The sequence below is a fragment of the Thermobia domestica genome, chromosome 3 (assembly GCF_964235325.1).
Source record: "Thermobia domestica chromosome 3, izTheDome1.hap1.1, whole genome shotgun sequence".
Lineage (NCBI taxonomy): Eukaryota > Metazoa > Arthropoda > Insecta > Zygentoma > Lepismatidae > Thermobia > Thermobia domestica.
In genome coordinates, this window is record NC_137456.1 from 72,308,132 (window position 1) to 72,321,587 (window position 13,456).

At 35.8% G+C, this 13,456-nt stretch overlaps 1 protein-coding gene across 1 annotated transcript in view; it reads left to right on the forward strand.

Annotated features, from left to right (window-relative positions):
* The first annotated feature begins 1,220 nt into the window (after nt 1-1,220).
* The window catches only part of pths (probable ATP-dependent RNA helicase DDX47), a 39,672-nt gene continuing 27,436 nt past the window's right edge, over nt 1,221-13,456 (forward strand). The window contains exons 1-3 of the mRNA XM_081751095.1: nt 1,221-1,415; nt 9,097-9,190; nt 10,850-11,014. Coding sequence (XP_081607221.1) covers nt 1,335-1,415; nt 9,097-9,190; nt 10,850-11,014 — 340 coding nt within the window. The 5' untranslated portion in view covers nt 1,221-1,334. The remainder of the gene's footprint in view (nt 1,416-9,096; nt 9,191-10,849; nt 11,015-13,456) is intronic.

Genomic DNA, 13,456 nt, shown 5'->3' on the forward strand with positions numbered 1-13,456 from the left:
TTCATTTACTCGTATTATTTATCAATTGAAAATATATTGCTCAAATCACGCCTATTCGCACGAATTCGGATAAATAATCCCAGCATGTTCTCGCATTAGGATGTTTCATCGCTCTTCGCAAGCGCATTCGGTCCAATGAAGCTGTTTCCTAAGCCATAGTTGATGATCAAAACCTAAAATGCAGATTTCTCTGCTTTCTGGTGGATATTTCTTGAAGTGAAAACTAGTGTGAAAAGATTATTATTATTATATATATCCGTGCCAATCCATGTTGAGTTGTACTAGGCCAATGTGACCCGAACAGGGCCGTGCTATCCAGTGTGAAATAACAAAAAAACAAAAAAACTGACTGACTAGACTACACATTATAAATGAAACATGAACTTTCAGTTAAAATGCTCTAAATGTTCGTGTTAACAGCCAACTTTGTATACCTTTATTATATCGTCTGATGAGAACCAGAGGAACGTAACTCCATTTTCGTAAGTTTACAGGCAAGAGGACAAAAATATTATTTTCTTAAAAATGTGTGTTTTTAATAAGATAGTAATTTAGCTACATTACAACAGATGATTCACAAGCAGAGCAGATGACGTTACGTTCCATTTACACCAAGTTGGGCTTATGTCCAAACATGAAAGGAACGGAAAAATAAACACACTGCTGAACAAGACTGCACTTATTCAATAATAATAATAATAATAATAATAATAATAATAATAATAATAATAATAATAATAATAATAATAATAATAATAATAATAATAAACAAAGAAGGGAACGGAAACAGCAGTTTTGGAGTTACGTTCCTCTTGTTCTCATGCGACGATATGAATTAAGAGTGGTGTTCAACTGCAGACATTATTGTATGTGTTAAGTCGTTAATAATAGTAGCAAAATTATTTCCTATTCTTTGTATATTCAGGGAAGCTAGATAACTTTTCTATCTCCTCTTTATAAATTTATTTATTATCCTGCATTTCAATTTGTACTTTGCAAAAATTCCGAAACATACGAAACGCAAAGGTTGCAAAAATCAATTATAACTGTATGTCTGTTATCGGGAACGTTGTATTCACGTTGTATTCACTGAAACCGCTTCGGAATGGGGACCATAATCAGTTTTGTGTCCGTACACTTGTCCTCATTTGAGCCTAATTGAAGAACGTTTGGGATAAATTACTTCGTTGTTAGCAACATTGTTAATTTGAAACAAGAAGAGAAGATCGAAATTTCCAGAATATTATAGTCTGTCCACCTACCACGTGTGATTTGTTTACCGTCGTTCACTTGTGATTTACTTGAGAAATAGAAACAATACTTTTATTTATACAATGGAAAACGGTAATTTGAATGGTGAAAATGAAAGTGATAACAACAATGAAGAGGAGATAGAGACTTCTTTTAAAGATTTAGTGAGTATTGCTTGTTATGCATTAACTAGACGACAGCATATTTAATCAACTGAAAATAGCAGTTCTTGTGCACACTGAGTGTATTGAGGCCTCAAAATTGAAATGTACAAGTAAAATTGAGATTCTTTACAAGAAAAAATGTAGTTGTTTACAAACTGGTAGATCACCTAACTTAATGTTGTATGGGTACCATTCTATTTTAGGAGAGCACATTTACATTTATAAAATATTGACTTTTTATAACAGGAATGGACCCTTACTGCCTTAGAATATGCATCTTAAGCAAGAAGATGCATTGATGGATTCATATTGACTTTAGAAGTTCCCAGTATTAATAAAACATTACATATGGCATAAAAACAAATCAACTTGAAATCAAAAGCTAATGTTCAGCTCATGGCCACCTAGATCGTAGGAGGAAACAGGGGTTCACTCGAGCAGACGGCTCTAACAAACACAAAATTTATGGGTAAAATACGGTGTCAAACACTTTTCGTAAGAGAAGAGGAGTGTGAATATAAGTAATTTCAGTCAGTGGATATCATATTGAAATAGGGTTAAATTCCAAAGTTGGGCGTCCGTTTCCAGCGAAATTTTTAAAATTTACAGGAAATATATGGATAATTTGATCGTTTGTGTGCTTGATAATATATAAGAGTCTCGAAAAATCTGTTTATTCGTTATATATAAGCGGTTATAAACATGGGACTATATGGCGAGCGGAGGGAACTACTTGGCGCAAGGTAACCGAACAGTTGCATTGTGGGAAACAAACGAGCATTTATGTTACCAACATGGCGAATGTACAAGGGCAATGAACTAGCAGTTTTAACATTTGTGAAGGAATACATTGATAACGAGCAAAATCTTTTAAAAGTTTGTGAAGAGCACGGATTAATGAGCCTAATAACAAATTGCAGAAAGTGTTTAAAGGAGATAACAGAAAAAAACTTGACGAAAGCGGACGCCCAACTTCGGAATATATGCCTTGAAATATATTTTGAATGGTAATGAACGTATTCTAAGTAACTATTTACTGAAGCGGAAGAGTACAAGTGCGCGAGAAAGGTGGTAATAAACGGCGGGAATATTCTGTTCGTGTTAGCAATGGACGTTTGCGATGCATGTAATATTATCGTGGTTTATGCATTAGCTCTTCATTTAGTGAATGCTGTGCAAGAAGAAACCGGAAAATGCAATAGATGTGTGAAAGTTTGGTAGAGCCGTCTGCTCGAGTAATGCTGAAAACAGTTTCAAACGTTATTTACTTAACTACTTATGGTTCTGTTAATATGCTTTACAGTTACTCCTCTTTAATTTCCCCACTTCAGTTGTAATTGTATTTCTTAAATACAGTTTCCTACCTTGTCTATTTTTCATTAAGTGTACGTCCATATTGCATTACTTTTAAAAAGTAAAGACTTTTAACTGCTTAGTGTTGCAAACTTTCATATTCAAAAATAACGGAAACAGTGTTTCAATAGAATTGTAAATTTGTATCTTTACACTATCACTCTGAGGGAGGAGTTGCATTAATGAGTGCAGATTGATTTTAGGAAGGCCAAGTATAAATGCAGTGTGTGGACATACAGCATAAAACACAAATCACCTTGTGCTAGATAGCCACTAAAAGGCACGAATATTAACTAACCGAATCAGGGCAGGAGTGCAGCGGGCGCTTTTGCGACGGTGGGTATACATATAAATGAGGATAATGATAAAACGTTTCATATGGCATTAAAGCACATGCTTTGTGTGATATTTTATGATCTCATTTAGCCTGCCTGCCTTCTGGAGAACTATGTGGTTATAAGCACAATTTGCATTTGTATTTCTACCTTGTTATATACAGGATGATTCTTTATAGGGTTTACAACTTCAATCAGTTGTAATTCTTTATTCGACCACACACAGATTTGGTTTATATGTCATTATACTCCAAAACACTTCAAATTTAACTCACGTAGTGAGTAGTTGCGGAGTTGACCACACTCGGTGCCACCGATTAGTCGTTGAAAATGCAGACTTCCATTGGTGCGGAAAGAGCTTTATAGTTAAGCAGCTGCACTTCCCGTTTACGGAAGGATGAGAAACGCCATACTTTTAGGAATTATTCATTGACTATCTATCATGTTAAAAAGTAGGTAATACACTGAGTTCTAATTAGTTAATGAGTCATTAAACAAGAAAAGAAGTCGTGCCTGTATTCCGCTCTCTTTGTGTTTTGAAGTTTGTTTATTTACTTTGCGAGTAGTGCTGGAAGCAGTTAGGGAGAGTTTTGTCCGCAGTCCTCGAAAATCTACACGACGTGCATCACTAGAAACTTATATCCCTCAGACCACTGTTTGGCGTGTATTGTGTAGGCGTTTGTCCATGAAGCCATACAGACTGTCCTTGCTTCAAGCACTGCGTGAAGCGGATAAACATACCCGACATGAATTCTGTGTCACCATGTTGGATCGCATTAGTGGTGATGAGTCATTTTTAAACAATGTGGTATTCAGGGACGAATCAAGTCCGGCCGAGTCAACACACACAATTGTCGTATTTGGGTTACGGAAAATCCACATGCGCACGTGGAGCTGGTTCGTGACAGGCCCAGAGTGAACGTGTTTTGCGCTGTAGGTGTGTGGACCATTCTTCTTCGCTGAGAGCACCATCACCGGCATCGCCTATCTTGATACCAGTGGCGTGGCGTGGCACTTTCACAGTTGTTACCGGTTGTTGTTTTTACAAGTATCTCTAATTTTTCAATATCAGAAAATCTAGTCCTTTTTTTTCCTTTTAGCGTATCAATCATTTTAAACTATAGGCATTGGCAACGATTTTTCAGGGGGGAGTCAAATCCCACTTCATTTACCTTGATCTTTTGAAAAGTGTGGCTTTTCAGGTTCTTCCATTTTTACTAAATATAATCGAAACCGTCTCTCAATGAACTTAGATATTCTTCAAAGTCATTTATTTTTTTTCTGAAAAAACTTACATCATCAATTTCCTTCTGTAAGATAGTGGACAAGACTTCTTACCTTGATCCTATAACATAAAACAGTTCAAGTAAAAAATTGAAGTCAAAACTTTGAAGGGTTTGGTAGAATTTTGCTGCACGAACTCTGGTTTGAGAATCTCATACGTCGATATTTTCGTCATGGATTTAAAGAGTCCTAACAGTTCACCTTTAAAGCTATACAGCACATCATTTATCCTACTTCTATAGTTCCACCTTGTGTTTGAGGCTGTTGGGATACTTTTGTTGACTACACAGGCCGGTAGCCAGCCCAAAATGTAGGGGGGCGGCTGAAGTTAAGGGGGTCCGATCCAACCTTATTATACTTCATCACCATATTATAGTTCATTTGCAAGCCTACTGTGAAAATATTAAGGGGCAGCAAAAATTTAGGGGAACCGGCTCCCCTAAACCCCCCTGGATATGGGCCTGTGGCTACATAGTCCAAAGCATTTGTTCTTGTTGAAGACTTCGAGAATAAAGAAGCAAGTCACGACATAGTTTTAGAAAAAACTTACATCGTTTTGTACAGCCAACGGACTTTTCTAACACTAAATGAAGTCTATGGGCATGACAATGAAGAAAAAAAAAATAAACTTCTGTATATCTTTGTTTAACAGGAGGCTGCTGCTTCCTACCTCACCAACCATAAAGGAAGCTCCATCGTATGTTTGAGCAACAAGTTTTCCGTATTGAAAACTAGTCAGACTGTCAAACACAATGCGGGACAGTCAAACTACGGTATAGTAAAGATGATTTCACAGTTCTTTCTCAACACATCAAACTGCATCAAAGTGCATATTCAACTAGTAGGCTAGAGGCTAGGGCTGGAAATTTGCTGAATCGAAAGTAGGTATTCTATACTAAATTAAAAACAAAATATTTTCAACTTAATGAGCATAAATCTTAAATGATAATAAATATACGAATTAGAAGGAGCGCCGGGAAACATCTCTACTTCTCTCTAATTATCATTACTATGAAATTGTAAACTGTTAAGACAATGAAATAACTTTACGAATACGGAAATTACAGCCAAGTTTCCATACTTGGATTAGGAAGCAAACGAAACAGTATAGTTGAATCACACTGCCAGCTCGATCCTCTATAGCGAGAGGAGAGCAAGTAGAATAAACATGCTGATGATATTCTAGATTCTCCTTGTTTTGACAGGGAACGTTCCTATTTTTTCCTGTTCCACTCAGCCGAACGGTAACATAAGGGCCATTCCGAACGTCCAAATACGAGCGCGCAGGATGCTTCTGGCCCTGGCTGGCACGCTGAAAGGTGCTTCTGAAGTGAATGACCGCTATCGGGGTTCGCGTTACATCTGAAATCTATGGTATCAACAACAAATGGCGCTGGCAGTGTAAATGCGGCATAGGCCGTCCGAACTTTAAAAAAAAGGAAAGGAAAGGAAAGGAAAGGAAAGGAAAGGAAAGGAAAGGAAAGGAAAGGAAAATATGTAAACATCTTCCCATGTTGATGATGAAATTTAGACACATATGAAAATAACGTAAAACTGTCATATTTTTACCGTTACCGCCGGTAACAGCGGTAATATGCACTACACGTCCCTGCTTGATACGCTCCAGAACTTCCTTGTTCTGCAGCTAGATGAAGATGATTACGATGGCCGCGTATGGTGGCAACAAGATGGCGTCCCGCCACACTACCTGATAGACGTAAGAGAAATTCTTGATCAGTGTTTTCCAAATAAGTGGATATGTCATGGTAGACCAATTGCCTGGCCGCCATGGTCTCTAGATTACACGCCACTTGACTTCTTTCTGTGGAGTTTGTGAAAGGTAAGGTGTACACACTCCCCTGCCTGATAATGTTAATGAACTGTAACATCGCATCACAACAGCCATCGCGGACATTACCCCGAAATGCTAGCTACGATTTGGCAGGAAATCGACTTTCGTTGGATGTGTTCAGGATGACCGCAGGTGCACACATTGAACCATAATGGATTTGTCACAAAAAGCTTGAATTGTTTTGCAGTAAAATGACATATAAACCAAGTGTGTATGTAGTTCCAATAAAGGATTATAACTGATTGAAGTTGTAAACCCTATAATCACGCTGTATATGATCCCGATATAGTTTGGTTGTTTGTACAGTCTTATTCTGAAAACAATTTACATATTTCTTCCATAAATTTTGCAAATTTATAGCCCTATAAAATAGAATAGCACCGACCCTGTAGAGTGTTGCTAGGCTAGAATCATTTGATACCTTTCTCTCCCCTACCCTTGTAGGGTAGTTACAAAAACAGTGGATTTGAAACACTGGCGTATTATGCTTTATTGTCAGTTTAGGTAATATAGCCTTACCACGCCCTTCGCATAGTCCAACATTAAACTTCATTTTTCTCCTTAATTAGTCATACAGTGATGACCTTTATTACCTTTCTCGTTTGTCTAATGCTTAAGTTTCACATAGTTCACTCAGTTTTCCCGTAAATTTTGTAAATCTTGGGGAGCATCTGTGGAAACAACCCTAAACAAATACCGACTTTTCCAGGTTGCCATTAAAAAGCACGAATACTATCTAACCAAATCAGAGCAGGAGTGCCGTGCAGGGATGCGTCAGTAGGTTGTATCCGCGTCAGCGAGAGTGGATATACACATAAATGGGGATAGTGGGAAAACTCTTCATATAGCATAAAAACATATGCTTTGCGTGTGGCACAGTTTTGTAGAACTTTAATAGTCACTTGCTACACTGCCTTCACATAGCACTTCACTTCATCATGTCTTCCTTATGAAGTATTACATGATAAAGAGAACACTCTGCATTTCGTGTTTCTACCGTATTATACATGTGAGAGGTAAAATCCCGATATATTTCGATTACTTATATGCAATCCTATTGTGAAATCAAGTAACATATATCATCCGTATATTTTACAAATTTCTATCCTTTATAATATGGTAGCATCATTGTATGTGAGATCGGTAAGTTACATAAGGGTAGTAATATATGTTAATAACCAATAATGTATCACGTTACCCCCTCCCACTAACAATACATACAACACAAAGAAATGGTATCTCCACGTACGCGGATAGCGTTACGTACTGTTACATACAAATCATCGTGTATATGCGTACCCACAACTCCTGATAATGCGCCTGCTGCTACGAACACACCCCTGCTCTAAACATATTAGATATAAAAAGTAGTTTGTATTGACTACCTCGTAGGACTTGAGTCATGGAGCTGTTCCCACTGGTCTAATGGCTCGCACGTGTCTTTGTTGCATGAAGTCTCGGGTACGATATGCGGTAGAAAAGACCTGAAATTTGAACGTTTTACCGTGATTCAGATTCCTCCTCAAACCGTAGTTTCACGTCTCATATAACCTCGGTGCTGAAAAGTGACGCTAAACTACAATCAACTAATTGTACCGAGGAGGAGGTGTTTATATCTTATAACTACATAGAAAACCTCATTGCACCAAGTTTACTTCAATATTTACTTTACTAACCTTATATTTAACACACTTATTAATTTACTATGCGCGTCATACTGCCTGGAACTGACTGGCTTTTTTTTTTTTTTTTTTCTGGAGCACTAAATGGTAAAAAAGACTCCCTCGTACAGATCGATCCAGTAGTCACCGTAAAGTCGTATCTGGCACTGAAGAAACAAGTGTTTGTATAGAATAGGTCAGCAAATGGTGTAGATTGAGGATGGGGTCACAACTAGAGATTCTACATATACCATGCACTTTAATTAATTTTTTTAATTAATTGCCTATTACTAAGTTGAATGCATTTTAAGGCGAACTGGACTCCTTGGTGCAGAGTAACATTCGGAGGTCGGAAGTATCTCGGAATATGCAGGGCCGTATTTACGCTTGGACCATGGCCCGGGGTGGTAAATTTACTCTGACCAGTTATGCTCAGGAAATTTTAGAAATTTATTATGCATGAGCATATGAATGTAAATATTCAAGTAACAGGAACATGTTTCGTCACAAAGAGTTAATTAACATTTTAGTTATGAATTAATATTCATTATTTCTCTTTTTTCCATTGTTGTTTAACTTCCAGAATTATCTAGTTTTCAAAGCCTATCACCCAGCCGCCTGCACAAGTGTTTTGTTATTGAGGCAAACTTTTATTATTATTTATGTGGTTCACAAATCTTACCAGCTTAAGTGTCAACCAGTGTCTTAAATTTTCTACACTGATATTCATTGATTTCGAGGAGGGGCTATAATGGCCTGGGACGGCAGGAATTAAATACGGCCCTGAATATATATATATTTTGTGAGATAAAATTCTTTCAGGTGAAAGAGGGAAGAAATTTGCTACCTTACTTGTACACTTGATGATAGTCTTCAATACTAAATTCCAGTGCACCTATTTCTTCAGAACCGAATTCCTGTACTTAAAACTAATTGGTTTAATTTCTGTTGCAGTTATTTTCCCACATGATCAACGGGGTTAAAGTCCGAAGGCGATCATCCATTGGATCACATGAAAAGTATCAACTTAAAATCATTTCTATGAATATTAGCAATATGGGTGTTTAAATGTTGCCAGTTTATATATGTAACAGACTTTTTTACATTTCGTTAATGTGTTACAATTCCCAAGCTCAGTACATGTTTATGCTTATTTTATTTCAGAAGTTCTTATAAATATTATTTCTTTATAATAGGGAGTGATAGACGTATTGTGTGAAGCATGTGAACAGCTAAAGTGGAAAAAGCCTACAAAGATCCAGAAAGAAGCTATTCCTTTAGCTTTGGAAGGTAATTATTACTGTAAATGAGTTTCATTTATATGTCGTAATTTGTAAGATGAATGTAGAAAATATAGAAGTTCCTTTTTTATATGACTTTCTCATAAATATGATAAATGGATGTCAGAATCGATTTTATTACATCATTTTCCCGCTATATATTTTACTCATTGAATTTAATGAAACCTCTCATAAATAGATTACTAAGACATTTTGTAACAGGTCGTCACCAGACAGGGTGGATTGATTTAAATCAAATTCCGAAATAAATTAAAGTGAAAATAAGTAAAATCTTGTTTCTGTTCTGTTATTTCGATTATGGAAGATAATATTCATAATACAATGAGAGACAACTTTATGTACAGCACAGTATGAAAATCAGTGTTTCATGCAGAGGATGATTAGGTAAAATCCCGTTTTGAACGGGTAATGAGGGAATCCTGCTTTCTTCTCTTCGTAACAGAGTTTGTAAATCGTTAACTACTGCACGGGGAAATTACCATGACATTTAAGACGAAAATTCTCTTGTCTGCGCATCTGTCTTTGTTCCCAGATAATAGGGGCGTATTTAGAGGTATCCGATCCCTTCTCTGAAATTTGATTTTTTATTTTAGAGTTTATAACTTTATGTGAAATTTATGTATTTTATTTGTATTTCATGCCACAAGCTAGTTCCGAGTTTTTAAAAATATGCTCCTGCCAAATATCAGGAACTTTTATGAAAGAAAAAAAAAAGTGTCATGTTGATAAACGTTGCTGAACTTTTTCCTTAATGCTTAAGAAACATTGTGATTGAAATAGTTTAGCAATTGGGAAATAATTCAAAATACTTTCACTTAAATGGCATAATTAACGTTTAATACTAACTCCTAATGTTTTTTCTTCAGTTTTTCGACTTGTATTATACGAGAAGAAAGATTTAATTTAAATCAAAAAATCAACAAAAATGATCTTTTTTAAAAAATTGTGATTTTTCCACCCTGTTACCAGATACTTAGATAAATTATGTATCTGTGAGCGATGAAAGTTAATATTAAGAAGATGATACATTAAATGTCTTTTTAAGTGAACATTATCATAACATTAAATGAAAATCAGTCTGTACTTTTTTTAAGTAGCAGAAAAGTGTGAAACTCACCATAACATTTGCAAGAAGACAGTTTAAGTGTTAGAATAAATTATATAAACAGGTCAGGAATTTTAATGACGTAAAATACGCCGTGCTGGTACTTAATTGTAGAACGTGCTGGGGCAGGGGGAGGAATATGACACCAGAAAAGATGACTTAACAATTCAAACCTAAAAAATATTTGTAAGTTATTTGATCCGACCATTATAGTGTGTGTCTAAAATTCGCAAATGGATGTGTGACTCTGTTCCCTTGTTTACCTATTTAACACGCTTTGAATAAACGAAATAGAGCAAAAAAATGTTGAAGAGAACTTTTAAGAATATCTTTCCTTTTTATTATTGTTATTATTGACTGTTCTGCATTTGACTTCTGTGTAGAGAAAATAATAGTCTTAATTTATTTAATACCAATGTTATTCCCAGTATTTCGTGCTTATTATGGACGTAATATTTATGATTTAATGAAGAATCATATTTTTAATTGATTTCTGACCAATTATCCATTTTTTTTTTTTTTTTTTTTTTTTTTTTTTTACAGGAAGAGATGTAATTGGGTTGGCAGAAACTGGTTCTGGGAAGACAGGAGCATTCGCTCTTCCAATTTTGCAGTCTCTTCTCCAAAATCCACAGAGATATTTTGCTTTAATCTTGACCCCAACAAGAGAATTGGCATTTCAGATTGCTGAACAAATAGAAGCACTTGGTAAGACTGAATTTATTTTTATTTAATATAGTCTAGCTAAGCAATTTAAGTAAATGATACGATAGATGGAAGAAATAACCAATTTTATTTCATATCAGTAAGGTAAATGAAACGTAGAAACTAACCTCAAAGTGCCAATGTAATTATTTCAGCGAGATCATTTCGAGAGCCGCTGCTCCTGTCGTCCTCGATTTGCTGAACTCACTCATTTATTTGTCAGTAATACTAACATTTAATAAAGACATTTAAGATTCATTGAGCTTGAATTTGCTTACTTAATTCACTTTAGGTACAAACCCACGGCTGTGAAGCTGGGTCAGTTGGTCATGGTAGTCATAGGATGATAGATTTATAAAGTTTGTTAAACAAGTTTTGTGTGTCGTTTATTTTGTAGTTGTAACATACCTTGTTTGTTACAGACAAGTTAATAGGCTCAATGTGAATTTTGAATTATATTACTCATATTATTATCGTAATTTTATAATAGTGCAATTTAAAGTATCCTTATGTTACGTATTCTTTCGCAAACATTGCGTTGAAATGCAGATTTTGTTGTGTTTAGACGTTGGTTCTCTTAGTAAACTGCTCTTGAGTTTGTTATCAATGTTCTTCTTCTTCTTCTATTGAGTCGCCCATAGTAGGAGAATATACAGGCTAGGAGCATTACGGAATGAGGCCAGTTTATAACGTTGATTTATAGTTCAAATTAAGGTTGTAGTATTCTTTCTTACTATATCTTTTGTTCATGAATATCTATATTCTATGCGAATTATCTTTATTTTGTTTAATAAAGCTGTAATAAAAGTTTCACCAAAATTTCCAACAGCGGGAATGAGAGAGAAGCGAAGCGGTGAAACGACTGTCTTTATATATACTGTGTACTTCACCAAAAGCCGAACAAGAGTGGCGTCGTAATTTTCTTTCTTCTGTTAGAAGAAATTTTATTTTGTGATGAACTGAGAGCGTGTTCGTCGTTTTACTCTGCATAATAATAATCTCCAAGGAGTGATATTATAGTGAGAACGTTATTCTCCCGAGGTTTTGGACGGAAGGGAGATAATTCTAACATATAAAAGGTGGAAGTTGATCCCGCACATGGGGATTCTTGTGTAAGCTGAATAATGGCGTAAAACCTAATTACTTCTTCTAGTAGCAGCACTTCAGGTAACGTGACTAACTTTAAGTCTATCTACAATGACTATTCTGCATGTGAGCCTTGAAGTAAAGTGAACTTAATCTTGTTTTCTGGGAAACTTCAGTAGTAAAACTCGAACTGCCAAAAGTCAACGGATATATCTATATTTAGTTCAGTTGAATTATTTTGGAATACGAACATACTGAATAAAACTATTCTTTCTTCGTATTAGCTACAGTGGTTTATCAGAGTTAGAATAAAATCTACAGTTGTTTATTAGAGTTAAGATAACGAAAGCACTGGTGTTCTTCAGAAGTATAAATTAATATTTGTGAGTACGAAAATGTATAGTTCACGAGTGTATCTTATACACGGCACAATGTCCGAGTAAAGAGTTCCTATGGGGGAAACCTTCTCCCATGGGGGCCCAGCCTGTGCGCGGCCTCGAATAGTCTTAGCCAGCCCTCTCATTATGTAAGTCGTACGTAGCGTAAATCTCTCTCTCTCTCTCTCTCTGTTGTGAAGTTCATTAAGTATTGAGTTAACCGTATTAGAAATGTATCTGAATATTTCCATTAAAGCTTCAGTCCACGTGAAATTTCATATAATATATATATATTGATGGTATTTATCAGTGCTTCTTGCTATATGTGTTTAAAGTTCAAGTGATTTCCTGGGTAAGGTTGCCATTTGACGAAGATTGTCTGAATAGCATCTATAGTTCTCCAAAGTTTGTCCACCTTCGGTTATCATATGTTACAGTAATGAGTTGAACGTTGTCCCTCGGCTTAGATTGCTAGTGTTTCTAACTACGTTATGTCGAATTGCTGTTTGTTCAGTAACTGTCTGTCTATATATAAAAAAAAAAATATATGTATATCTCGTCCATTCGTCCAATGTTGTCTAGTTAATATATGTATACAAAGTCTCATCCAATTGTCCTTTATGAAGTGTGTTATATACTATCTTGTCCATTATCTATCTACCGTCTACTGTCCATACTATCCGTCCACCTTGTCCGTCCGTAAGGGAACATTATTACTAAACGTCCGAGTCATTAGTTGCTGTGTCTGCCCAGTGGATGTTCGGCTGTACACATTACTATTTGAGTGGCTACGGCATATTAAGTTATGCGAAATGTGTGAACAGGAGTTCGATTATGCTGAAGTGGCGATTAAGACGTCAGGTGTACTATATTTGACTTCGTATAAATTTTATGACATTATAATTGATAGTAAAATGCGCCCATGGTTGGAGCTGCCGAACGAGGATGTCAGTAAATATTACCTCCGTTCCTTTATTGATTG